The sequence below is a fragment of the Ictalurus punctatus genome, chromosome 7 (genome assembly GCF_001660625.3).
Source record: "Ictalurus punctatus breed USDA103 chromosome 7, Coco_2.0, whole genome shotgun sequence".
Taxonomy (NCBI): domain Eukaryota; kingdom Metazoa; phylum Chordata; class Actinopteri; order Siluriformes; family Ictaluridae; genus Ictalurus; species Ictalurus punctatus.
This window is the reverse complement of record NC_030422.2, coordinates 6,186,639-6,214,437: the sequence shown is the minus strand read 5'-3', so window position 1 is coordinate 6,214,437 and position 27,799 is coordinate 6,186,639. Positions and strand designations below refer to the sequence as shown.

General features: G+C 40.5%; 2 protein-coding genes across 10 annotated transcripts; both read right to left on the bottom strand.

Annotated features, from left to right (window-relative positions):
• Positions 1–6,135: 6,135 nt before the first annotated feature.
• On the bottom strand, positions 6,136–11,461 carry e2f5 (E2F transcription factor 5). Its single transcript, XM_017472817.3, has 9 exons — positions 11,404–11,461; positions 11,145–11,313; positions 10,257–10,366; positions 9,940–10,101; positions 8,715–8,823; positions 8,036–8,312; positions 7,506–7,682; positions 7,361–7,399; positions 6,136–7,075 (listed from the first exon to the last, which is right to left on the bottom strand). Exons 2-9 carry the CDS (start codon positions 11,283–11,285, stop codon positions 6,966–6,968), a joined length of 1,125 nt encoding a protein of 374 aa, XP_017328306.1. The 5' UTR covers positions 11,286–11,313; positions 11,404–11,461; the 3' UTR covers positions 6,136–6,965.
• A 523-nt stretch (positions 11,462–11,984) lies between these two features.
• Positions 11,985–26,891, bottom strand: lrrcc1 (leucine rich repeat and coiled-coil centrosomal protein 1). 9 transcript variants are annotated; one of them, XM_017472824.3, is made up of 20 exons: positions 26,841–26,891; positions 25,259–25,339; positions 24,863–25,068; positions 24,702–24,767; positions 24,432–24,599; positions 23,470–23,639; positions 22,602–22,802; positions 22,336–22,523; positions 20,974–21,139; positions 20,722–20,870; positions 19,977–20,181; positions 19,473–19,612; positions 18,927–19,128; positions 18,134–18,319; positions 16,749–16,923; positions 16,357–16,520; positions 16,051–16,259; positions 14,993–15,130; positions 14,767–14,902; positions 11,985–13,459 (listed from the first exon to the last, which is right to left on the bottom strand). In XM_017472824.3, exons 2-20 carry the CDS (start codon positions 25,300–25,302, stop codon positions 13,349–13,351), a joined length of 3,024 nt encoding a protein of 1,007 aa, XP_017328313.1. In that variant the 5' UTR covers positions 25,303–25,339; positions 26,841–26,891; the 3' UTR covers positions 11,985–13,348. The 9 variants fall into 9 exon arrangements, with proteins under 9 accessions (XP_017328313.1, XP_017328316.1, XP_017328308.1 ...); XM_017472827.2 differs by having other exon boundaries at positions 25,259–25,316; positions 26,841–26,859; XM_017472819.3 differs by lacking the exon at positions 26,841–26,891 and adding an exon at positions 26,214–26,803.
• Positions 26,892–27,799: the final 908 nt, after the last annotated feature.

Here is a 27,799-nt window from a genome sequence, read left to right as displayed (position 1 = left end):
AGGTCTGTAGGTAGGTAGGTATAGATGTGTAGGTAGGTAGGTCTGAAGGTAGGTAGGTGTGTAGGTGTGTGTGTAGGTAGGTAGCTGTGTAGGTGTGTGTGTAGGTAGGTAGCTGTGTAGGTAGGTAGGTGAGTAGATGTGTAGGGAGGTGTGTAGGTTTGTAGGTAGGTAGGACTGTAGGTAGGTAGGTAGGTAGGTGTGTAGGTAGGTAAGTAGTTGTGTAGGTAGGTAGGTGTGTAGGTAGGTAGGGAGGTGTGTAGGTAGGTGTGAACGTAGTTAAGTGTGTAGGTAGGTGTGTAGGTTCTTGTGTAGGTGTGTAAGTAGCTGTGTTTGTGTAGGGGTGTAGGTCTGTAGGTAGGTAGGTGTGTCAGTAGGTTGGTGTTTAGGTGTATAGGTAGGTAGGTGTGCAGATGTATAGGTAGGAAAGTGGGTGTGTAGGTAGGTGGGGAGGTAGGTACGTGTGTTTAGGTATGTGTGTAGGTAGTTAGTTGTGTAGGTAGGTAGATAGGTGTGTAGTTGTGTAGGTAGGTGTAGGAGTGTAGGTAGGTAGGTGTGAACGTAGGTAGGTGTGAACGTAGGTAGGTAGTTGTGTAGGTAGGTGTGTAGGTAGGTAGGTGTGTAGGTAGGTAGGTAAGTGTGTAGGTTGGTAGGTGTGTAGGTAGGTAGATAGATAGATATGTGTGTAGGTAGGTAGGTAGGTGTGTAGCTTGGTAGGAAGGTGAATGTGTAGGTGTTTGTGTAGGTAGGTGTGTTTGTAGGTAGGTAGGTGTGTAGGTAGGTAGGCGTGTAGGTGTAGGTAGGTACATGTGTAGGTGTGTAGGTAGGTAGGTGTGTAGCTGGTAGGTAGGAAGGTGTGTTTGTGTAGGTAGGTAGGTAGGAAGGTTTGTAGGTAGGTGTCTAAGTGTGTAGGTAGGTAGGAGTGTAGGTAGGTATGTGTCTAGCTAGGTAGGTAGGTAGGTGTGTCGGTAGGTAAGTGTGTAGGTAGGTAGGTGTGAAGGTGTCTGTAGATAGGTGGTTGTGTAGGTAGGTAGGTTTGTGTGGGTGTGTAGGTAGGTAGGTGTGAAGGTGTCTGTAGATAGGTGGTTGTGTAGGTAGGTGTGTAGGTGTGTATGAAGGTAGGTAGGTGTGTGTGTAGGTAGGTCGGTAGATAGGTAGGTAGGTGTGTAGGTCGGGAGGTAGGTAGGTGTGTAGGTAGGGTGGTGTGTAGGTGTGTAGGTAGGTGTTTAGGTGAGTGGTTATGTAGATAGGTGTGTAGGTAGGTAGGTGGGTAGTTAGGTGTCAAGGTGTGTGTGTAGGTGTGTGGGTAGGTGTGTAAGTGTGTTAGGTGTGTAGGTAGGTAGGTAGGTATGTAGGTGTGTACGTAGGTAGGTGTGTAGATAGGTAGAAAGTTGTGTAGGTTGGTCTGTAGGTAGGTAGGTAGGTGTGTGTGTAGGTGTGTAGGTCTGTGTGTAGGAAGGTAGGTGAGTAGGTAGGTAGGTGTTTAGGTGTGCAGGTAGGTAGGTATGTAGGTGTGTAGGTAGGTATGTAGATAGGTGTTTTGGTGTGTAGGTAGGTAGGTGTGTAGGTGTGCTGGTGTGTAGGTAGGTGTTCTGGTGTGTAGGTAGGTGGGTAGGTGTGCGTGTGTCTAGGTGTGTGAGTAGGTAGGTTTTTGTGTAGGTGGGTAGGTGTGTAGTCAGGTAGGTTTGTAGGTAGGTGTTCAGGTGTGTAGGTAGGTATGTAGGTAGGTAGGTAGGTGGGTAGGTGTCTAGGTTTGTGTGTAGGTGTGTTGGTAGGTGTGTAAGTGTGTAGGTAGGTTTTTGTGTAGGTAGGTAGGTGTGAAGGTAGGTAGGTGTGTAGGTAGGTTTATGTGTTGGTGTCTGTTTAAGTAGGTAGGTAGGTGTGTGTGAAGGTAGGTGTGTAGGTATGTTGGTAGGTGTGTAGATAGGTGTGTAGGTATGTTGGTAGGTGTGTAGATAGATGTGTAGGTGTGTACGTAGGTAGGTCTGTAGGTGTGTTGGAAGGTGTGTAGGTAGGTGTTTAGGTGTGTAGATGTGTAGGTGGGTGTTGGTAGGTGTGTAGGTGTTGGTAGGTTGATAGGTGAATATATGTCTGTGTGTGTAGGTAGGTTTTTGTGTAGGTAGCTAGGTGTGTAGGTAGGTGTGTAGATATGTAGGTGTGTAGGTAGGTGTGTAGGTGTGTGTCTATGTGTTGGTGTGAAGGTATGTGTGTAGCTGTGTGGGTATGTGGCTAGTTCAATAGGTATGTAGGTAGGTGGGTAGGTGTGTAGGTACGTATGTAGTTGTGTAGGTAGGTAGGTGGTTACGAAAGTATGTAGGTAGGTAGGTAGGTGTGTGTGTAGGTAGGTCTGTAGATAGGTAGGTAGGTGGTTACGAAAGTATGTAGGTAGGTAGGTAGGTGTGTGTGTAGGTAGGTCTGTAGATAGGTAGGTAGGTGTGTAGGTAGGTAGGTACGTAGGAAGGTGTGTAGGTGTGTAGGTACGTAGGTAGGTAGGTGTGTAGGTGTGAGTGTAGATGTGTAGGTGTGTGTGTAGGAAGGTAGGTGCATAGGTAGGTAGGTGTGTAGGTCGGTAGGTAGGTAGGTAGGTGTGTAGGTGTGTAGGTAGGTGTGTAGGTATGTGTGTAGGTAGGTAGGTGTGTAGGTAGGTGTGGGTGTGTAGGTAGGTGTGTAGGTAGGTTGGTAGGTGTGTAGCTGTGCATGTAGGTAGGTGTTTAGGTATGTAGGTAGTTCTGTAGGTAGGTAGGTGTGTATGTAGGTAGGTGTGTAGGTAGATAGGTGTGTATGTGTGTAAGTAAGCAGGTAGGAGTGAAGGTGTGTAGGTAGGTGTGTAGGTAGATAGGTGTGTAGGTAGGTGTGGGTGTGTAGGTAGGTAGGTGTGTAGGTAGGTAGGTGTGTAGGGAGGTGTCTAGGTGTGTAGGGAGGTAGGTGTGTAGCTGTGTATTGTAGGTAGGTATTTAGGTATGTAGGTAGTTCTGTAGGTAGGTAGGTGTGTATGTAGGTAGGTGTGCAGGTAGATAGGTGTGTATGTGTGTAAGTAAGCAGGTAATAGTGAAGGTGCGTAGGTAGGTAGGTAGGTGTGTAGGTATGTGTGGGTGTGTAGGTAGGTAGGTAGGTGTGTAGGTGGGTAGGTGTGTAGGGAGGTGTCTAGGTGTGTAGGGAGGTAGGTGTTTAGGTATGTAGGTAGTTCTGTAGGTAGATAGGTGTGTATGTAGGTAGTTGTATAGGTATGTAGGTAGGTCTGTAGGTAGGTAGGTGTGTAGGTGTGTATGTAAGTAGGTCGGTGTGTAGGTGTGTATGTAAGTAGGTCAGTGTGTAGGTAGGTAGGCGTGTAGATTTGTAGGTGTGTAGGTAGGTAGTTGTGTAGGTATGTGTGTAGGTAGGTAGGTAGGTGTGTAGGTAGGTAGGTACGTGTGTAGGTGTGTGTATAGGTAGGTACATGTGTAGGTAGGTCGGTGTGTAGGTATGTGTGTAGGTAGGTAGATGTGTAGGTGTGTGTGTAGGTAGGTAGATGTGTAGGGGTGTGTGTACGTAGGTAGGTATGTGTGTACGTGTGTAGGTAGGTAGGTGTGTAGGTATGTGTGTAGGTAGGTAGATGTGTAGGTGTGTGTGTAGGTAGTTAGGTGTTTAGGTGTGTGTAGGTAGGTAGGTAGGTGTGTAGGCAGGTAGGTGTGTAGGTGTGTAGTTAGTTAGGCGTGTAGGTAGGTAGGTGTGTAGGTGTGTAGTTAGTTAGACGTGTAGGTAGGTAGGTGTGTAGGTAGGTGTGTACGTGTGTAGGTAGGTGTGTGTGTAGATAGGTAGGTGTGTACGTGTGTGTGTAGGTAGGTACGTGTGTAGGTAGGTAGGTAGGTAGGTAGGTGGGTAGGTAGATGTGTAGGTGGGTTGGTAGGTGTGTGTGCAGGTAGGTAGGTGTGTAGGTATGTGTGTAGGTAGGTAGGTGTGTGGGTAGTTAGGTGTGCAGGTGTGTAGCTAGTTAGGTGTGTAGCTAGGTGTGTAAGTGGCTAGGTAGGTGTGTGTGTGTAGGTAGGTAGTTAGGTGTGCAGGTCGTTAGGTGTGCAGGAGGTAAGGTGTGTAGGTAGTTAGGTGTGTAGGTGTGTGTGTAGGTAGGTAGGTAGGTGTGTATGTGTGTAGGTAGGCAGGTAGGTGTGAAGGTGTGTAGGTAGGTGTGTAGGTAGGTAGGTAGTTAGGTGTGTAGGTAGGTAGGTGTGTAGTTAGTTAGGTGTGTAGGTAGTGTTGTGGATAAAACTGACATGAAATAAACATGAGGGAGACCTAGTATGAGTAATATGTAATTTTATTGATAATTCACAGGACTGGTGGGTGTGTAATCTTGAGGAGAGCGGTAGGGGGAAGAAAATGTGGTGTGTCCTGGGGACATGGGATAGTCAGCAAAGGTGAAATAAGGAGACCACTGAGAGTAGGGCAGACTGACAGGTGAGAAGAGGAAAGAATGCTCAGATTCAAATCCCGCCCCTCCAGTAAAGGAGAGAAGGAAAAATGACGACGGGCACCTAGACACACAAAAGCGGTATTAGGCGGATATTGACGAATTGGATTCACACTTTAAGAGTAACACACTATGGTTTATTAGTCAAAAAGTCAAAAAGAAGTATAAGAGCTGAGGAGTGCAAACACACACACACTCTCGTACAGTAAAGGGCGGGCATGTAGACATAAAACACACACACACTTTCTCTGTCTCTCCCTCTCTCATACACACACAACATTATAACTTTAAAAGAATAATAAAAAGGAGTATTAAGATATTATAAGGGTAATATCTAATAATAATAAAATACATACTCTTTATATATACTCTTTATAAAAATAAAGAGTAGTAGGATATGTAGGATAGTAGAAGGGTAATATAATGATATTATGAAGTAGGAAGTACAATAAACCATTTTGCAAACAGTATAACTATATATAAAAGAGATATAGAGCAAATATGAAAATAAATTATAAACTAGAAATACAGAAAAATGTAACTTACTCATAATTCAGATGGTGAAGATTCTTGTCTCACAAGGAAGGCCTTAATTTTAAGAAAAAACCATGAGGAGCCATTTATAAGGGTAGCTGAGTCAAGCTCCCCCCCCCCCGCCGCAAGATAATAGTGAGACCAAAGTCACTCCAAATTGTTTTGTCTCTCCACTTTTGAACCTAATGGTAACTTGGAAAGCCCTTTTCAAAACATTGTGGTAACTTGGAAAGCCATTTTTCAGAACCTAATGGTAAATTGGAAGGCCTTTTTCAAAACATAATGATAAATTGGAAAGGCCTTTTTCCAGAACATAATGGTAATGTAGATGAGCTCTTTTTATAACCCTATTGGTATTGATATCATAGTCTTTCTGAAATATATTGGTTATCTACTGTGTAAATACTGTATAAATACTGGAGCTTGAGCTCCGGGTGTCAGATCACTTCTGAGAATTCTCATCGGTGTGGTTCTCGTGTGGTGGAACAGAACCAATAAATCTGGACCCTTGCTTCTTCTCACTCACGGCTGGTGTCTTTTTTCTATCTCCAACTGGGTTCGGAGATAGATGTGAGTATTTGCTTCTATGTTGAATTTTAAGTGTTTTTGGGTAACAGGCTAAATTTGAGCCAGCAGTAGGTAGGTAGGTGTGTAGGTAGGTATGTAGGTAGGTAGTTAGGTGGGTAGGTGTGTGTGTAGGTAGGTAGGTGTGTAGGTGGGTAGGTAGGTGTGCAGGTAGTTGTGTAGGTAGGTAGGTGCAAAGGAAGGTAGGTGTGTAGGTAGGCAGGTAGGTGTGTAGGTAGGTTTGTAGGTGTGTGTGTGTGTAGGTGTGTGTGTAGGTAGGTAGGTGTGTAGGTCGGTCGGTCGGTCTGTCTGTCTGTCTCTCTCGCTCTCTCTCTCTCACACACACACAGAAATTAATTCACTTTCTGGAATGTGGTCTGAAAATGTCTAGATAGCTGTGACCGTTACTCATTTAAACTGACTCAAGTCAGATGGTTACTACATTAACAATGAAACCTATGATTTGATTGCCTGTATAAAGATCTGAGGGATCTTGATGCTCAGAGATTAATGCTCATCTGAGTGGCAAACTGCCCAAAAAACAGAAATAAAAGTTTACAATATGTACAATGAGTTGTTTTGTTGTTTTGTTTTTTTTTTTAAATGCAATCGTTTTATTTTTTTTTAAAAATGTATTATATAACAAAAATGTGCAAACCAACCAATAATAAAAAAAAAATCATCACCAGTGCTATTGATTAGTGCTATTAAAGGCACATGTGTTTGGTCCATTAGACCTTCAGATTATTAAAGGCAGCTTAAACGCATAACATTCTCTTAAGAGTACTTGAAATGATCAATTATGTATAAGAACTATCTAAGCAAATTATTATTATTATTATTATTTTTTTAACAGAGAAAACCTTTTAAATAGCTTTCAAAAAAAAAGATGCAGTAGTAAACTTCCAAAATCGAAAGAAGGCAGCACTGTAATTATTCTTACAAACATTAATCAAAAACAATAGAAGCAGACGAGTGCAAAAGTCCCCCATCGTTCCAGATCTCCGTGGTAAAGGCGAAAAAAACAAACCGAATCGGGATCTTAACGCACATGCTCCAGTAACTACACAGTGTAAAAACAGAAAAAGACAAAATTCAAAAGTGATTCAATCTCTCAATTTACATTAAACAGACATCAATGTGGGGTGATGAATTATACCCCTGGCTAATAATGGTATAAAAGTTTCCAGTATGATTCATACTCTGGGTGTTTATGATGTCAGATTGGGAAAACAGAAGGGGGAAGCATTGCGATAAGGAGAGACTTGAATATTGATACGAGTTCAGGTCAAGGTGCAGTGTGTGGAGAGCACAGAGTGAGTGTTGTGAGAGCGGTTGTTGCTGTTTAATTAGTGGCAATCCTCTGGAGTGTTACCATGGAAGGAAAGACAGTTGTGCCAAAGTTCACGGAAGAATGAGGCTTTTCTTAATAATTCAGAATCTGAACATCAAACAGGTCACACACTCCCTCGTTGTCATCCAGGTTGAAATTGTAATCCACACCGTGGTTGGGCGAGAGGCGCAACAGGGGGAAGACTGCAGAAACGAAAACAAAATTAGTGCAGGAGCAACTGTGCAAACAAAGAGACTCGTCCATGACCGTTGTGAGGAATTACTGGCAGGGATTCAGGTGAGCCTCCTCTAAGGTTTTATGCAATTCCTTCAGTCCTTAAGTAAACAAATAATCTCTCTTTCATTCCCATTTCAATTCATAAAATGGACACGTGATCAGAACTACTAATTTGAGCACCATGGAGCTTTGAATAAAAACACAACAGATCACACAAACGCTCCGATTCAAACGTATGGAACGGAACTCACCATCAGATGACATGAGCTCATCTATGAGATCAGCGACGCCTTTAAAAAGACATAAATGCAATTTGTAAGTCGAACAACAACAACAAAAAATTGAGATTATGTAAGACTACACACCAGTCAGGACGAACATATTGCTCCTCCTTACCCTCTCTCTCCTCCTTCATTTGGTCCACAGTGTTGAGTCGGAGCAGATTTCCCACATCCAGCATGGACTGCATATCCTGTCCTCCCAGATCACCTTCTGGCTGTGCTGAAATCTCTGCTTCGACAACTGGCTCTCGCATCAACAAGCACTGACTGCCAGGGGATTCAGAGTGGCACTCTGCAAAGCAGAAAGTTGTAAACACAACGAATGAATAAAAAGTCTGAAAACAGTTGGTTTGTTTTTCCTGGTCGTGCTTGAACACGTCTTTAAAACATGTTCATCATCAGTCTTAGATTATCCAGAGTATTAGCGGTTACGATCGAAACAATAACGTTATAATAAACGAGCGCGTTACTGTAAACCTAACGTTTGTTCACGTTACAGATGCGACTACGGTCCGAGTCGTGCCGTCACACAAAAATAACACACTTTCTGACCAATCAGATTTGAGAACTCTGTGTAGAAATGGTTATAAAACCTTGAGATCTGTAAATAGCCTATACATCTGTGTATCAATGAGTTGACTATACCCATATGAACATCAGGTGGAGTGGACAAGGGAGTGAGCTGGTGCCCAGGCACGGGGTTCTTGAGCTGGGTGTGCTCCAAATCACAGGAAGAGATGGGGTATTTCTGCAGGCTGGCAGGAGTGCTGGGTGGAGTAGGCATGGTACAAATATCATCCAGGGGAGGTACAGAGAAGACGACGGGAGTGGAGCCACAAGCCTCTCTGTTGATCAGCAGCACATGGATAGGAGTCGAGTGGCTCCGCAGGTTCACCTGGTATCTCTTCTGGCCTTTCTGAGACTGAAATAATACATATAAACTGAATACAAAGTGTAAAAGATGAACCAGTTAAAACGTGTTTTCTAACTAACTGCCTGATCCACAGGGTCCGCTTATCTTCCCTGACTAAGAGAGAAGAGTTCAGACTGTATATTTCACATATTTATTAACTACTGTGGTAGTAGTAAACGTACTAGTGGGTGTCATTTTCTATGATTCTCTGTTTTAGTGAGAGAAACCTTTAAGCAATTAATCTTGGTCTGTTGTCTGGTACATCCAAAAGCCTCGAATTACATCTCAAGTTTCACTGCCAGTCTTGTTGTAGTTTTTTGTTTTGGACACCATATTCGATCACACAGGCTCAGTTCAATACTACCGACCTACAGTAAGTAACTATTGAAACGCAACGTTACACATACATACCACATCTGGCACGGGGACTTCCAGCTGCGTCCCTGCAGGTGCCATTACTGCCAGGAGGGTGTCTCCGCTGAACACGTCACATATGTCCTCATGAGTCACATAATTATATGTATGCAAAGTAAAGGAATATAGAAAGGGAAGCCTTTCTATTCGTCAAAATCAAACCTTGATTCTGGTAAAAAATAAATAAATAAATAAATAAACAAACAAACCATTATATCTTTAAAACTAAATCTAGATCCAAGGAAAGAGAACTGCTACTGGGGCAAGGTGCCAAAAAAAAAAAAAAAACCTGGTAGGAGACTGGAAAAACTGGACTCTCTTCATAACAGTCACTGTTCAGCGCCTATAATTATCTGCACTTTTAAAAAACGGTGGTGCAGAGATTACAATGGACTTCTATGGTTTTCAGGCCTCTTACAGAGAAATTCCACACTTGCACTAGTGTAAAAAAAAAAAAGATTTAGCCTAGACAAAATCAACAGCTGTGATCCTGAGTTAATGAGAGCGCGCGAGAGAGAGAGAGAGAGCAGGCGAGACCTTTAATCTGCAAATGAGGACAGCGAGAACATGCAAAGTACGCACACACAGGGCCATGGTGGGAATCGAACCCCCAACCCTGGAGGTGTGAGGCGAACGTGATAACAACGTGCACCCATCCTAATGTTCTATTATAAATTCATTCTTGATGACCTCAGGTTACATATTGTGCAATATTTGGTTTCTCGCATCATTTGCATCAACATTCCTGGACTGTATACTTGTGTAATTTGTACCCCTAGGTACTGCACTGGAGAGTCCATATTTATCTCAACTACATATCTTGCATTAGTTCTGAAAGGAACACCCATGTTAGGTAGCAACTGCAACAAGTTGGCTGTTTTACCTAGCTATATGCTGAGATTATTTTTTATTTGCCCTACTTGTAAGTCGTTTTAGATTAATGTTTGGGGGGGGACCTTTTTTCCAAAACAGGGGAAATATCATATGTGTCATATAGAGTACGTAGTGCAAAAAAAAAAAAGGAAATTGAAATTCAGTTTTAAGTATCACGAGTCGTTACTACTTTGATAGCAGAATATTCATCCAAAACATTATCTGGGCTTCCATACTTTTCTACACTTTGCTGAACATGCGGAAAAACCTTAACGTGTTTGTGTAAACGTTGCTGTTTCTAAATGCAAGAAGAAGGGGGGGGGGGGGGGGAAATAACTCAAAAGGATATCTGCTGCTGTTGGGGTCTTCCTGTAGGTGTTTGACGCTTTGTTGCAGACATGCTTTCTGCATATCCAGCTCCCTTTCTTGCCTCTCCAGCTCAGATATCTGAGCTTTCAGAAGTTCCACGTGCTCTAGGATCTCCTGGGGCTGGCAGCCTGAACTCTCTCCCCTAACACACACAAAAACAAACAAACCACAAAGCTGTTGTTTTTTTAAAAACAAAAATAAAAAATAAAAATACAGTGTTTCTTCCATTGTCTTTTCAAACACATCATATAACAACAATGAAGTTATAGAACGGTTGGCGTTTTTCTCCCCACTCACGTCCATCGGATGGTGTTTTTCGTCTTTTTCTCAATGAGCCCGATCCCTTCGAGGACGTTCGTGATGTCGTAAATCCTTCTCTTCTGTCTGACGGCCAGGCTCTCCGCAGCCTGGAGAGCAGGAGCACAGAAACCGGTTCACATTTCACTAACAGATGCAGCTGGCAGAACAAGAGCCCCTGGTGTGAACATTACTGTGGGATTAGTGATTAGGTTTAGAGGTAATCGAAGACAAAAGCAGGAGGAAGGGACAGGAACGGGGACACACCAGGAAATACTTTCTTATGACTCTGAGGACTTTTATACCTTAAAATGATGGTTCTTGCTGGTGTAACTACATTTTTAACGCAAAAACACACACACACCTGCGTTTTACTGGTGTTGCATCATGCACAATTCCATTAACAAGTGTGTAGATAGTTTGCACTAATCTACTCTAAAGTGACCTAAAGGTCAAAAAACCTTCAGATTAAAATAACATTTCACATGAAAATGAATCATGTGAAAATGAATAAATAATTTAAAATATAGATTAAAATAACATTATGGTGAGAAATACAATATACTATATTAAGCACTTAGCAAATCACAACAGTGCTTTAAAAGCTTTCACTCAAGTATGAGAGACACAGGAGAGGTCTAGCATTATATTTGATATCTATAAGTAAGTGACACTCTAAAACATAAAGAAATAATAAGTGGTTTTAATGACGCTGTTTTTATGTATGTGTGTGTGTGTGCGTCTCAAGCTACTACTGACAAGACTCCTTCACCTCACCTCAGGCTGTTCATTCATTCATTCACTCACAGCCTCACCAGTTACCTCACTCCCGAGCAACACAAGAAGAAAAACTTTTTTAAAAATAAATAAATAAATAAATACATTTACCACTTTTAAATCGAGGATGCCGTCTTTGGTCTCTTGAAGCAATGTGACGAATTTGATAGCGAGGAGTCCCAAACTCTTCTCGTGGCGACTGGACCCGTTCGGAACCGTGTGCGAAAGGCTCGAGTTGCTCGACTCAGCCATAGTACCATACTACACAACGCGGTCCGTTCTCAAAACAAACAAACACACACACCAGTCAATCTTCACTCAGAGGAAACACATCTCGTTAGACTACACCTTTGAAAACGGGGAAACTCACATTCATGATTTTTTTTTTTTACCCCCATTTTACCTCAGAGAAACACCAGAGCTGGATTTTTTTAAATGAACGGAAATGACGTCAGTGTATGGTTACCTCAGCAACCAGCAGCAGGTTTCATCGGTTGCTCTTTCACGAAAAGAACGAAACATAACGTCATTTTAAACACATTTATTACATTTTTAAAGTTTACCAGAGTGTACTTTAAATAATATAGACATTATACCTGTATTACTAAAACTACATGAAACATGAATAAATATATACATTAAAAAAATATCCCTCTAAAAGAGGACCTGAGGTGGGGACACAAAACAATACACCTAACCCTTTAGGCGTCCATGATAAGGAGTCACTTGGAGAGCTGAACATCAGCATAACACGATATTGTTCAAATATTTTAACATAAATATTGTTAAAATTCTATAAGTTCTCTAAGTTTTGGATGTAAGCTCAGTCAAAACACTATTGCTGCAAGTTAAGCTGTAGTTTTTAAAACAATTTGCAGAACTGAAAACTAGCAATATGTGCAAAGAAAACGACTCAGACAGAACAAAAAAATAGAACTGAAGAAATTTCCCTTGTGGCTCGGGTGGTACCCTCAATCAAGGGTGAATCTTTGGAGCATTTAATATGGAAACATGAATATAGTGTACCTTTAAAATGATTTGATGTACAACCCCAGTTCCAAAATAGTTGGGACGCTGTGTGACATGTAAATAAATACAGAATGCAATGATTTGCAAATATTATAAACCCATATGTTATTCACACCAGAACATAGAAAACATATCAAATGTTTCAACTGAGGAAATGCACCGTTTTAAGAAATAAATAAGGTCATTTTGAATTTCATGGCCACAGCATGTCTAAATCAGTTGGGATGGGGGCAACAAAAGTCTGGAAAAGTAAGTGTTAGTAAAAAGAAACAGCTGGAGGTTAATTGGGAACAGGTCAGTAAGATGATTGGGTATAAAAAGAGTATCTTAGAGAGGCAGGGTCTTTCTGAAGTAAAGTTGGGCAGAGGTTCACCAATCTGTGAAAAACTGCATCTACAACTTGTGGAACGATTTCAGAATAATGTTCAATGCAAAATTGTGACGACTATGAATATCTCATCATCTACAGTACATAATATCATCAAAAGATCCCGAAAATCTGGAGAAATCTCTGTGCGCAAGGGGCAAGGGTGAAAATCAATATTGCATGCCTTGTGATCTTCGGGCTCTCAGGCGGCACGGCCTTAAAAACAGGCATGATTCTGTAATGGAAATCATTGCATGGGCTCAGAAACACCTCCAGAACTCATTGTCTATGAACACAGTTCACCATGCCATCCACAAACGCTGGTTAAAGCTCTATCACGCAAAGAAGAAGCCGTATGTGAACCTGATTCAGAAACGCCGCAGTCTTCTCTGGGCCAAAGCTCATTTAAAATGGACTGAGCCAAAGTGGAAAACTGTTCTGTGGTCAGACCAATCAAAATTTGAAATTCTTTTTGGAAACTACGAACGCCGCGCCCTCTAGACTAAAGAGGAGAGGGACCATCTGGCTTTTTATCAGTGCTCAGTTCAAAAGCCTGCATCTCTGATTGTATGGGGTGCATTAGTGCCTATGGAATGTTTTCTATGTTCTATTGTGAATAACATACGGGTTTAAGAGATTTGCAAATCATTACATTCTGTTTTTATTTACATTTTACACAGCGTCCCAACTTTTTTGAAATTGGGCTTGTATATAAATAGATAAGAATGAGTTTTTAGAGCAAAGCTATAAAGATACACAAAGGTAAAAAAGCTGTTCTCGTGAGTACACCCCAATGCCGAGGAAAAGTACCGCTTAGTACCCTTTTTCAAACAGAGTGAACCTCAGATATCAAACACACAAGAGGGGGTCCTTATATATATATATTTTATGATGTTATTTTAAAAACAGAACTATGTGGTTAGAAGTCTTTAAGCACATTGGTGAGGCGTCTCATTTTCTCCTCCATTGCCATTTTGTTGCTCTCGGTTTCCTCCAGCAGCTGCCTCATCTCATCCTCCACCTGGTGTACCTGTGGAAAAACACATCAGGGGGTCATACTACATTTAACAAGAAGGCTGTAAATGCTTAGCTATTAGTTGATCAGATCCGAGTGTACAAACTATAATAATTAAATAATTTATTGAAAATTTAAACTGAACTTAACTGTAAATGAACAATCTAGAACAACACTATTCCCTGTCTTCTCACTGCACAGTAAGATCACACAGGTCCTGAATATGTTTATTTAAAAAATTAAATAAATAAACATGGACTTCCCATTTCATGATTATCTTGAGGTTTTGAGTGCATCAGGATTAGTTTCATACTGCTCCAGATCGGCACGCCTACTCTGACTCGGCCACTTGTTGACTAGGCCAATTTCACACCGATTAGTCTGTTTGCTGAGTCTGAAGCACAGCAAAATGTATACTTTTCGTTTAACTGCTATTTGGTTTAACACTGTGCATATATAAATAAACCAAAAAGCCAACAAAACTTTTGCCGAGGAGCAAATAGGGAAATCGATACATGCCTTTGATACATGCATGCTGAAAACATACTAGTAAAACTATTTCATTCGTTGGTCAGAAAGCTAAATAAATCTTTGCCAATTGTGTGTAAAAATCAAGTAAATCACCCGATCATGGAAAACATGGTGCAGAGACTAAATATATTAATTCATTCATTCATCGTAAGTAACAGATTTATCCTGGTCAGGGTCACTGTAGATCCAACACTGAGCTTGAAGGTCAGGGGTTCAAGCCCCAGCACCGAAAAGCTGCCACTGTTGGGCCCTTAAGCAAGGCCCTTAACCCTCTCTGCTACAGGGGTGCCATATCATGGCTGACCCTGCACCCTGACCCAAACTTCCTAAAAAAAAAAAAAAAAAAAAAAAAAAAAAAACAACAAGCTAGAATACACGAAGAAAAGAATTTCCCTGTGCTATAATGTATACGTGACAAATAAAGGCTTCTTCTCTGTCCTAACAGGTAGTTCGTGTCAAATAAATAAATAAATAAATAAATAAATATTTCCGGCAGGGCTGAACTGCTTTCTACAGCACTCAAACTGCACTAGAGTTTATCTGGTACTTCACAGAGGCAACCTCTTGGACAGTCATAGAGAGAGTGCTGTGTTCTCACATGCTTACGCAAACTGCACCAAGAAGAAAAGACAAAACACAGAAGGGTACGTGAAAGTGCAATAAATAAATCCTAACATCTACCTAATGTTGCCATATACTGAAACACACTGAAGAACCTCAACAATAATTTTATTATGGGAAATTAAAAAGTGATCATTCTCTAGTTGAGAAACGTGTCTTGTTTGTAATACCCTCTGATTGGCCTGTTCTATTTGTTTCTGTTTGTCATTAGCCAATCGGAGCAACTCAGCCTGATGAGAAGCCTGCAAGGACTCCAGCTGTCTACGGAAAGCGTCGTCCACACAGTGAAGTTTTTCGACCGCTGCCCTAAACAAAAACAATTGATACCAAGATGTCAGTACAGGACAAAGGTGATACTGACTTGAGTGTAACTGTCACTCATCTCTTTGCTCTTACTTGTGTGCTCGAGTGGTTTTATCCCTCTCTTCCAGTAATGCTTTCTCTTTAGCATCGAATCCCTCCTTCATACGCTTCACCTGGCACTCCAGTTTGGTCAGCAAGTCCGCTTTATCCTGCCATTTACGACTCGAGGCACTGACATGGTTTGAAGAAAGCAGTTGCTGTTAGTTCTACTGTTATAGTATGGCCACTGGAACCGATAGGTGAAGCTAACCAAAGTTGAAAAATAACATCTCTGGTTATTCATGAAACAAAACAGGGAAAGTTGACTTAAGTTCCACTTAAGGGCTTGCTATATATTGTTTGCTCAGAGCCATCCAAAATAAACTTTATTAAAGCTCTGTGCTTTCAGGTCTTTCAGAGCAATAGGAGGATCTTAGCTATTCATACAACACGGGCATGGCTAGTACAACATGGCAAATGCTATGTGATACGGGAAAGCGCACATTTTATTGTTCATTCAAATAAAATAATGGCACTTTGACCGAGATGAGGATGTTGGCATTTTTGCCTTTAACTTTTCTGAGGAAAATTATATATAGTTGCATTGTTAATTGAAAAACATTTATTTGAAAGCACAATTCAAGACTTTTGAAGGATCTTTTCTCAGACCTTGATTCAAGTGGAACACTTGTATGACTCTTGTCCTCTATTATAATTTGAAAGGGCAAGTTAATTTAAAAATGTAAGTAGAGGGTTTACTTGGGTTCATTCCTACTGTGGGCTGCTCACAACACAACAAAAGTCGGTAACCTGTCAATGTGGTGAAATATGCTGCCTTTAAAGTAAACACAACTTGGTTTACCTACAGGCATGATTATAACGACCAAATTGCAGCCCTATAAGACAAGTGACAAAGTCAGGTGTCCTTGGTTTCAGTCACACCAAACATAATGTTCTAGTACTACGCCAACTGGACTTTGCATGCTTCACAATTGGCATAAGGTTCTGGCTGTGTATATTTATTAAAAAAAGACTACCTGTTGTCTCAGTTACCTATAGAACACATGATACACTAGGTAATATGATGTTAGAATACTAGACCATGTGAGTACCTGTAGGCGTCTTTGAGCTCCTCCATCTCTGCCTCCTTGTCAAGGAGCTGTTGCTTGAGCTCATCTTTTCTGAGGCGGAGTCTGTCCATGGCATCTCGGAGCTCTGTTGCTGAGGCCATCTCACCCTCCATTTCCTTCTGGAACTTTCTCTGAACCTGCAGGTTCTCCTCACGCAGAGCACGTAGCTGCTCATCCCTTTCCTGCACTGCCTAATATGGTAACAACAAGCTGATTCAGTTTCTGAAGACAGGGCAGAACAAAGACAGGTAATATTGAACTTCTTAATGGCTAGAAGTGTATATTCACCTCTTTTAGCTTCCGGATTGTCTCGGTTTGATCATCCACTATCTTCGTTTTGATCTTTAGTGAGTCGTTGTCTCTCTGATTCTGTTTCTTCTGGGACTCCAGCTCAGTAGTCAGGACCTCAATTTTGGCCTCCAAGCGACCTCGATCCTGAGCAAGAGACGCTCCTAAAGCAAAAATCCTACACTGTAGAACTTGTTTTGACTTGATGGGCCATAGAGCAAAACTCTTTACTGCCATGAGCTCAACTATTTGCTTGTATAGGATTATGCATTTCTTTGACAATAGAATCTGCCAAATACCTATATCAAACCTAAGTTCACAAGACATATTAAATATAGAGAGTAAACTATGTTAAAAGCAATTCTAAGATCGGTAGTGAGTGTGCTTGGTACCTTGCTGGGCGAGCTCCTGTCCCCAGAGCCTTCTCTCCGCTCGGAGTCCTTCTATAACAGTCTCCTGTGCAGTGAGCTGCGAGATCAGCTTGGATTTGTCCTTCTTCAGAAGTTCCAGTTGCACATTTAGACGCCTGTCCTCCTCTGCTCCTGCCTCTAGAGTCCGTACTCGTGCCTAAAGCACACAACCACATTTTTCTCTAATCCAGTTCTGAGTTTTATTAGTTCCCTTTCTCTACCTCATGATGGGTCTCTTAAAGAGAAACTCCAGCAAATTTCAGTAACAATTTTTCCAAAGTTGGTTTCTCTATTACTTTGAGAATTTCTGTCTTTAAATAAAAGTAACTTTCCTTTGCTAGTTATCATATATTAGAAACAAAAATTGTGGGTTGGCCTCTACACTCAATAATCCATAATGACAAAGCAAAAACAGGTTATTAGAAAATTTAGCAAATTTATTAAAAATCTAAAACTTCTCTTTCATTTGGATCAGTATTTAGACCCTTGCATTTTAGGGCTTCCAAATTGAACTCAGGTGCATCCTCTTTGCTTGAATATCTTGAGATGGCTCTAACTTTCTTGATCAGATTATGCTACAACATTTCAATAACTACGTGTACATGCACATTTAAGGTCTATATTCGGGTTGCAGCCATAGTCCAAATATGATGTTTATAAGCGTACATGCATCGGATTATTCCTGTATACGTGGTTGCTGTAAGTATGCCCGAGTTGTCATCCCTAAATACCTAGCCTACAGCTAAGCATCTGTTAGCACCCACAACTCTGTGTGGAGTGAGCATGTGCATAGATCTCCTTTCAGTGGAGTTTCTGAATAAGCTGTTTACATAATACAAATTTCCAATTAAAACAGGCATGTTCCAGGGGTGTCAATCAGACTTTGGGGAATCTTGTATTAACCGGAAAATTGTCTTAACCTGAATTGGGCAATCGGATTACATGACCCGATACTAATCAGAATATTGCCAAACTCAGATTGATATCAGAATATTTATGTGCATGTAAATGTAGTCAATGTAACTGTGGTCAAGGCTGTCATTCTTCCATTTTTATAAACTATTAGCCTGATAATAGTTCTATAAAATTCTATTGTCCTTTCTAGTATTATAAACTCCGACAATATTTTTCTCAAGAGTCCTCTGAAATCTTCTGCTCCATATTGTCCTTAATCTAAACTCTCTTGCAAGGAGCAGGTAACCAAAACAGTTTTATTTTTAAAATGGCAGGTCCCCTTATCAGAGAATTTTGCAGATTTTGCTTTTTTATCTATGAAAAGTAAAAGTAAAAGGTGTGTAGATTCTGGCCGTTCTAAAAGCAGTCGTATTGTGTTATAAACTGGTGAAATAAAGTACATAGCTCTTTACCTTTAATTCTGTTACAGCATCGCGTTTGGCTTTGATGAGATCGGCTATGCGTGTTTTCTGCTCCTTCACCATAGCTGTGAGCTCCTGCACCAGAGAGTCTGACTGCTTCCCTCTCTGCTGAGACGCAGTCAAAGCTATCTTCACCTCGGCAAGCTCGGCAGACACCTGCTCAAAGCCCTCTTTCACCTGATCCCATGCAAAGGATCACACAAACAAACACACGCACACACACACACATTACAGACTAAATGACATGCTTCGGTTTATCAATATGTTTGACGGGTACTGTAGTTAACTGAACTATGTGTGGAATAATAGCAGCTTGTGGTTAAACTCCAAAAGATGGTAATGGAATATTTTAAATCCCAGGAATGCTAGAGAGCCACCATTGGGCTCTTTAATGAGGACACTGTCAACTGTTCTATGCTTACATTGGATACTGTCTTAACTGTCATGTCAGATAATATTTCAGATCATATTTTCAGATATTCACCCCATCCTTAAGAACAAGCAAACAGGGACTATGACTAACCAAAAAAAAAAAAAAGAAGTGCACTTGAGTGATACTGCACAAAAATGCTCATTTAGAATTACACAATGAAATAAAGAGAATACTTATTCATCTAGGTGCTGTTTAATCAGCCCTACTTTGAAAACAATTTGACCAATCCACTATCAAGTAACCAAAGTCTGTCAAAACATCCTTTAGCATTGCCATGGGTACAATCAATATTATCATTAGAGGTTAATTACAAGTTGAAATAATCCTATAACCGCCTACCCTAGACCCTACCTCAGAGAAGCGATTGGCTTCGATGGTGAGAGCCATGCGGAACTCATCCTCCAGGGTGGCATATTGGTGCCGGGCTTCGACCAGTTTCTGTTCCATCTCACGGTGTCTCAGAGTGTGTCTCTGCTCCACAGCCCTCACTTCCTTCTCCACAGCTTCACGAAACTCGGCGCCACCTGGAATGAGCCGTGAAGCCAGCTCCTTCCTGAACCACATGGTTAAAGTCAAGCCAACTTTATTGTTATATTGATGACACCGACAATACAAGAGTTAAACACACAGGCCTACACATAGTGGTAATAAAACAATGTGCAAAACTACACTGGTTCAGCATATACACAGCTGAGGAAATGAAAATCTAGTTAAATCAGAAATAAGTAAGGCAACGCATTCATTCAGATCTTAGGCCTGAAAAAAGTTAAAGAAAAAGTCTAAATAGTCTGTGTCGACCAACAGGCCTAGTCGCACTGATTTGGCCATGCTTTTTAAAATGTGCACAGTAGAAATACTACTAGCAATAGTTTGGAAACAAGTGGATGGAATACACACCTGTGCGCTTCCTCTCTGGAGGTCAGCAGTTCTTGTAGGTGCTGTAGCTTATCTTTATGCTGCCGCACAGATGCTCTGAGTATTTCCACCTCTCTCTTTAGAACAGCGCATTTGTTCTCCAGCTCCTGCTTTCTCTTCATCTGAACAGAGGAACTGAGTTCATATACTTTGAAGAACTCGTGACTTCTAAACATCTAATCATTATTCTGTGGCAGTGGCTGAGTAATAAACATACGATGCTCTGGAAAAGAACTCGCACATCTTCTGCATCTTAGGCAGTTGGAGAAAAACACCCTAACCTTGCCTACGGTTGACATTTTGGCACAGTGATGAAGAGAAAATACAGTAATAGCTGACGGAACCAAATCTTTTGGGTTACTCTGACGCTTCAAGGACGTGTTCGGTCACCACTCCATGGTGGTTTGGTTAAATCAAAAACCACATAGTAGAATCAAAATTTCGCCAGACAGAAACTGCTTTGTATAACTTCTGGAGAAATATTACCTCCTCCACCTGCTGACTGGCCCTGAGGGCCTCTTGTTGAGAGACGCTCTCCTGCAAACTGTGCAGTGCACCCTTGTATTGTGCCTCATGGCTGCGCTGCTGCTCCAGCTGTTGTGCTGCATTTGCACATCGTTCCTCCAGCTCCTCCACTCGAGTCTGCAGTGCCGTCCGCTCAGAGCGCTCCTTCAGCAATAACTCCTTCAGCCTGAATGCAATCAAGGCAGTGCTTATGACGGTAAATAACATTTGTTAGATCAAAATCTTCCTTGTTATGCTTAGTTCGAGCCGACGCTATACAGCTGTTTAGGACTTCTGAAAGCAGAAGAGCATGTTTCAGTCAGGTCCCTGACTATTATACTCAGAGTAAATAAAGCTCATATAAAGTAAGCATGTGCGAAAACATCTGGTTATCATTCTGGATTTAGACAAGGATCTCATTCTAACTCATTAGCAGGAGAGTGCTGTGGGGGTGGAGGTTACGTTTTGATGGATGGACTCCTGCAGACATGTTCCTGTTAACACATCATCACAGGAACTAACGCATCCATGTAAGACCTGTTCTATTTAATCTGTTAAATTAAATTACTGAAAAATTACAAAAGTGTCGCAGAATAGCTGACCTGGTGGTGGACAGTAACCTGTAAACATCGATGAACTTTAATGAACTCATAAAAAGACGAAAAAAAACAAGGTTTGGTTTTCTATTTGTCTGTTGGTTAATCGGAAAATTGCTTATACTCCTCACCTATCGGTTGTGTGCAAGGCCAGGCTCTGGAGTTCTTTCTCCTCTGTGGCCCGTGTTTCCAGCCCCTTCACCTGCTCTGTAAGCTTCTTCACAGCATGCTCTGCCTTCCAGCGCCGTTCCCGCTCCTGATCCCGCTCCTCCACTATCACCTACACACACACCCCCCAAATCGCAGCTTTTCATTTCAAAAGTCCATTTACAATTCTGGAATCTCTAAAGAACCCTGTGAATTGCCCACACCAGTCTGCATACCCTGTAGGTCTCCTGTTGTGTGTCACTGGAGTTTTTGTCTGGAGTGGCCTGGCGTGCTCTGAGGCCTTTCTTTGCTGTTTCTGTCAGCCTCACAGTTTGGACTGCTGCCTTCTGCCCAGCGCCAGCAGTGAGCTTTAAACTCCTGTGCTTTTGTGTGCTTGCTTCACTGCAGTGAATACAGACATCATTTCAAACAAACGTGTCATAATGAAAAAAAACAAGCCACAAAAAAACAAACATTCGTGATTACGGCCAAACCACAGCCGTGCCGATAATTATATTGATTTTCTTTGTACTTGTATGCGTATATTGATCACCCATGACGTTAAAGCGCATTCCCGATACGGATCATTTACACCAAGTGATGGCCATAAAACTTCAAGTGCACAGACAGCTAACAGCACAAAATAAGTGATCAGGGTAAAGGCTGAAAGACAGAAATGGAGGTTATTTTGACTCCCTTCTATGCCAATATAATATAAATTATTATTAATATATGCCAATAATAGAAAACAATTTTCACAAAATATTCTCGATGGTTCTCTTAGTCCCTGACCTAGTGTACCAGCATGATGTGTTTCTGATATGGACTCCAAAGCACTTCTATAAGTCGCTCTGGATAAAAGCGTCTGCTGAATGCTGTAAACTTCATTTTAAAAAATTAGCAATTTAACCTGGACAGTATAATTTGCAGTAATCCTTTACAATTTTACACTATAAGACCAAAACTTTTTGGAGGTCTGACCGTCACAGCGTTAAATGCTTTCTGAACATCCAATTCCAGAGTAGTCGCCCATTGGTGGGGGGGTCAATTTGCCCATTCAACCACAAGAGCATTAGTAAGGTCGATCATGTTGAGGTTTACGTTAGTTTGTCTTCTCATGAGTAAATTTATACACACTCAGGAGCACGAGTAGGATACAAATGGGTTTTTTTCCCGAATACAAAATTACTGGCGTGCATGCTTGTACAAACGATTTACAGATAAATCTGTTCGCCCCCAGCTTGATAAATGAGGCCCATTGACAGTAGAACTAGTAACATCTTAAACTTGGGGTTTCAGTGTGAATTGGAAATGCACGCGCACATATGAAAACTGATCAAACTGAGAAAAAAAATTTCTGTACCACAAATTATGATTTTTCTAATGAATTGCACCATAGCAGGAATATGTTGCATATGTGTCTATGTATAGCTCGCCAACTTTTGTCATCTTGTCATGTGCTTTTCAGATTATTCATAAAGCAGAAGTTCATCGAAGTGCACAATGGTTTGCTTTTCCTTTCACTAAAATACAATTTTAAAAAACCTTAACTTTGGAATAAAACCTACAATTCTAGCAACACTGTAAATGCTGATCACCTGTCAGAGCGTTTGCCTTTTACCAGCTTCTTCTCTGTTGCGATTTTGGGTCGGCGGACTCTTGAGTGCTGCAGATTCTCTTTTGCACTGTCATATTCACTCTCTGATGTGAGATCCGTGTCCCTTTTTGCTTTGCGTACCACGGACTGCAATGCAGAGCTCGCATTAGGGCCATCAGCCACCGGAGCCTGGGACAAGCATAACTTAATGCAAAAAGAAAGAACTCACAACATTTAAACGAACACTTTATATAGGATTCCTTGTACCTTCTGGAAGAGTTGGGACACCTGCTGCTCCAACTTTTTAATACGGAGCTCATTTATCTGGTTGCCTTTGGCTGAATCGTCTCTAATTGAGCACTCCTGCGCTGATGACTCAGCAGGTGGGTTTAAAACTCTACTGCGATGCCGAAACTGTGTCAGAACCTCGTCAATCCGGGGAGTGGGGAGAGGAGCGTCTGACTGGACCTTCGGCAAAAAGAAACTTAATGAGCTATCCTCACAAGTGTACACTTAAACTAAAAGTGTAACGATACCCTAAGTAAGAGCTTACATACCACTGTCACAGTTATCAGAATCTCATAGTATTTATTTATCTGGTTAAAGAAACTAATTGAATATTTTAAAGATACTGCTTACAACTGTCACCACACCCCAAACCTAAATATTAAAGAAGGTCCTTGGAGATATACAGTCCCCTCTGAAAGTACGGCAAGGCCGATACGATTGTTTTCGTTATATACGCTGAAGACATTTGGGTTTGAGCTCAAAATATGAATATGAGACGTCAGATCAGCATTTCAGCTTTCTTTACGTGATATATACATCTAGAGGCATTAAACAACTTATAACATGGCACCTTTTGTGGCAGACCACCCACTTTTTAGGTGAGCAAAAGTAATGGAACAGATCATCTGAAAATAAATTCAAGTACATAACAGTTAATATCGGCTGCATATCCCTTCCTTGCAAAAACCGTCACATTTTTCTTTTGTCTTGCTTTTCTTTTGAGAGCTGAAATTTTGATCTGTCATCTCATTTCCATCTTCTGATCTCAAACCCAAAAGTGTTCGGCGAACAGCAAAAGCAATATAATTTCAGATGGGACTGTACTTAAAAGGAAGAAAATGTTCACCGGCTCGACGTCGACACTAGTGTCTGTTGAAATTAGAAACTCCAGAAAGTCCTCCAGGCCTGGGATGTCCATTGGGCTCTCATCCCGTGACGGAGTGGGTTTTCCCGACCTATCTTCTCCATCCAGAGTAGAGATCTGTTGCAAGGGCTGCAGCACCATCTCCCTGTAGCCTACGTAAGAAATAACATGCGTAACACAGGATAAAGTAAAGTAACAGACATACAAGTTGCACTACAAAGCCCGAGTCTGAGTGTATGTGTATGAGCACTTGTGCCGTTGTTTTGTGGGTATATATGTTTAAGTGTACGTGCATACCTGTAATACGTAAGGAATAAAACAGCTCAATGCAATCAAAAACAAAGTGGTGTGAATATTTTCCAAATCTTACTGACTATTATAAAAGACCTGACACATGGGACTGCTTCCATAAATAATAAACAAACATTATTTCACAGAACATTTTTACATATGAACGATCACGGAAGGCATATCAAAATAAAAACATATGGCGCACAAAGCAGTGAGGATTTAGAAGCTACAAAAAAGGAGATGGCTTTTAATCTTTTTTTTTTTAATTAAAGATGTAAAAGCTTTTGACTGAGTGTTTTGACTGATGTGCCACTGGTGCATTATTAAAATCTTTCTTGTTAAAGGGCAGTAGTACCCTCACTTTTATGTTTCAGTTGCTCCTTGTGTAATCTCAGATGATACAGCTGATCTTAGATGATGAGACGATGAGCCAGTTGAGTCACTCACCTCTCCCAACATGTTATCAGGATCCAACACACTAGCCAGTCTGAAAACGGTCTATTTCTAACTATCTGGATTTATTTTCCCATCTCAATAGGACTAAAGACCAGAAGTGTGAGAAGATGAGGTTGGGAATGTTGCACAAGCCTTCAGTTACCCTGGTGGTGTTTGATGAATTTTACTAATGATAAGAGAAAAGTTGATTTGCAAACCTGGTAGATGGCAGACAGGATTAGCGGCATCATCCATACTGAGAGTGAGATCTCTCAGGTTGTGCAAACCCACCATGCATTGCAGCAGATGGTTCATGCTGTCCAGTCGATTGCTATGAATCTGGAGGTGTTTCAATTTGTATTCAGTCCCATGCAGATATAAGAGACCTAAGGGGACACAGTAGTGTGCGTCAAACCTCTGATGTTTCACATAACAACACTATGTCAAACGTGAAACATCATAAAACACAACGTGACCTGTTACCTTACCAGTGAGGTCGTTTATTTGATTATAAGCCAAGTTAAGCCTTGTAAGGTTTACAAGTCCATTAAGACCTAAACAAAATAAATCCAGGCATGAGACATGACATTATACTTTAATGTATCTGGCATATAAAGACTTATAGGCATTGACTCTTTCTGGACTTTACCTTCCACCTTAGTGATGCTGTTGCAAGACAGGTTTAAGGTACGCAATTGAGAAAGCGCACCAAGGCCCTCGATACGAGTGATGTGATTTGACGAAAGGTCCAGATGTCGTATGTGCCATGCTGTTGTCAACCCTTCGATCTTTGACAGTCGATTACAGTGCAGGTTTAAAGACGTGATAGAGGTCTTCAGTGGAACCTCTAATAAACTATAGAATAGAAAAAATTTGCAATGGAGAAAATTTTTACTTTGGTAAAGACATTTTTTTAACTAACATTAAAATGCATTTAGAAGTAAGGGATGTTGGAAATTATAACTGCCATGCAATAATCAGGAGAGAAGAGAAAGTACAAATACAGGTAATAATAGTGAAATTAATGAAGTTAACATGAAATTACCTTGAAATGTTTTTATCGATCAAACTCAGCTCTCCATCGGCCATGACCGGCTCATCACCTGCTTGAAATAACCACTGACAACTTGATGAAATGATGACATGCGTAAAGAGACAACCAACCATCAGTTTCTGACTGACCATAAATAAATAAATAAATATTTCACACAGTTATAAATATATGCATGGTTAGGTTTCATTAGCTAATGAAATGTGTGTGTATATAAGTTTAGAACAAAAGTTTAGACACTCATTATTTAGTTAATTTTTTTGTTTTCCACATTTTAGAATAATAATAATAATGTCATCTAAACTATGGAATAACACAAATGGAACTATGGGAATTATGTTGTAATAAAAAAAAAATCCAAAATAACTTAGTATTTTAGCATCTTCAACGTAGACACGCTTTTTGCCTAGAATTTCCCTGAGACGTTTTTTAAACAGTTTTAAAGGAGTTCACACCTATACTGGACACTTATCGGCTGCTTTTCAGAATATTGCGCTCCGAGTTGTCCATTTAAATTTTTTTTTTTTTGTAATTAAAATGTTAGTTTTCTAAGGAAAGAAATGAACATGTTGACACAGTTATATTTTTGTTTACAACACCGATTTCAAACATTTAATCATACACCTTCAGAGCAAAAGATTTAGTCAAATGTCTCCAAACTTTTGACTGGCAGTGTATTGTGTGTAATATATATGTACACATACATATACACACACACACACACATATATATATACATATACATATATATATATATATACATATATATATACATATATATATACATACATACATATACACATATATATATATATATATATATATACACATATACATACATAATTTATTATTGTAATTAATCGAGTCCCTTTGAAGGCTGATAAGCAGACTGATTTAGTTCAATAAAGCCATACTGAGAAAACAGCAGTGGTAAAATATTTGTTTATTACCTCCATGGTGAGACGTTCCCATGGCACTGCTGGGCTGTGCAGCGTTTCCTGTTAGCTAGATAACTAGCCATTCATTTTATACATTTATAATACATATGGATCCGTTTTTAAGAATTATGGTTAGTCTTCGTGTTCGTAAAAGTGTCTATGTGCAGAACCTCGTCACTGTAGCTACACAGATATCTTTACTGCTGTAAATGTTCAGACAGCTTTAACTGCGAATGCAGCTAGCTTAGCTTAGCTTAGCTTAGCCATAACTATCCAGTTAGCTACTTTAATAACCGCGCGAGTTGCATTAATAATATGACATTGGTATATTAAATACCATTGTGCTAATATTAACAAATAAATAATTGTGAATAGGTTTAATTAAACCTACCATGCTGTAACTAACTTCATTTAACACTTCGCCGAGAGCTACACACATATCGCCATGTTACTTTAAAAATTGAACCACCCGCTCCGGGCTGTAGTAGACGTCACTTCCGGTTCTGCACATTTAAAGCGCGGCTTTTATGGGTTGGGAAACATGTCTAATTTTGTTTTAAAGGTCGCATAGAATAGATTTACATGCATCCAAGGTCAAAAAACACTTTAATGTGCTCATAATTTAAATAGTACTATTACCATTTCTCCCAGTGGGACGAACGACTCCTTAAATGATCCGTTCTAAAGGATTCATTCTAAGCTCCTCCTTACAGAGAGCGTACTCTGCTGTGATTGGTCAGAAGTCCCAGTCTGTTGTGATTGGTCTACCGCTGTCATCGTGTGTCGAAAAGAAAATGCCCACTACCATAACTAGTTTATACTACTGTTTATTCTTTTTAATGGATTGAAACATGACTTCTGACATTACCAAATCATCGGTTTCCTTTTTTGTGATGCTTTTCCAGGCTTGTATCACAGCTTCTTTCAGTTGTTGCTTGTTTGAATGTGCATTGTGATGACGTCACATGACGCGTCTTGGCCCAGATTTGCTGAAAATCTGTGTTAATTTCGAAAAATTGAAGGCTCCTGTAAAAATTGCAGAGTTCTTTGTTTTTGCTTTAATTTCTGCGAACGTAAAATCCTGGAGGGACTGTTTTTGGGTCACTGCTGCATGATGAAGTACCTCCCAATTAGATTTGATGCATTTCACTGTAAATTGGAAGGTAAAATGTTTCTGTAGATTGCTGAACTAATTCTGCTGCTACCATTGTGTGTTACATCATCAATAAACATTATTGAGCCTGTTAGAGAAGACGCCATGCAAGCCCAAGCCAAGACACTACCTCCAGCATGTTTCACTGATGAACTTGTATGTTTTAAATCGTGATCACATTCTGTATGTATCTGCCATCAGCTGCTGTTGTTTTCCGTGGCTGTCCCATTCGGTGTCTGTTGTTCAGTACACCAGTGTTTTCTTCATAACTAATAACAGTACCTGCCAATAACCAATTAATAAAGCAATAGTTTTTTTTAATTATACTGAATGAAAACATAACACTCAAAGTTAAATATTGCTGAACTTTATTACAACAATAAAAAATACTGACTGTTAAGTAGTAACAGAGTGATAAGTATACCCTTCCTACTTCCACAGTCAT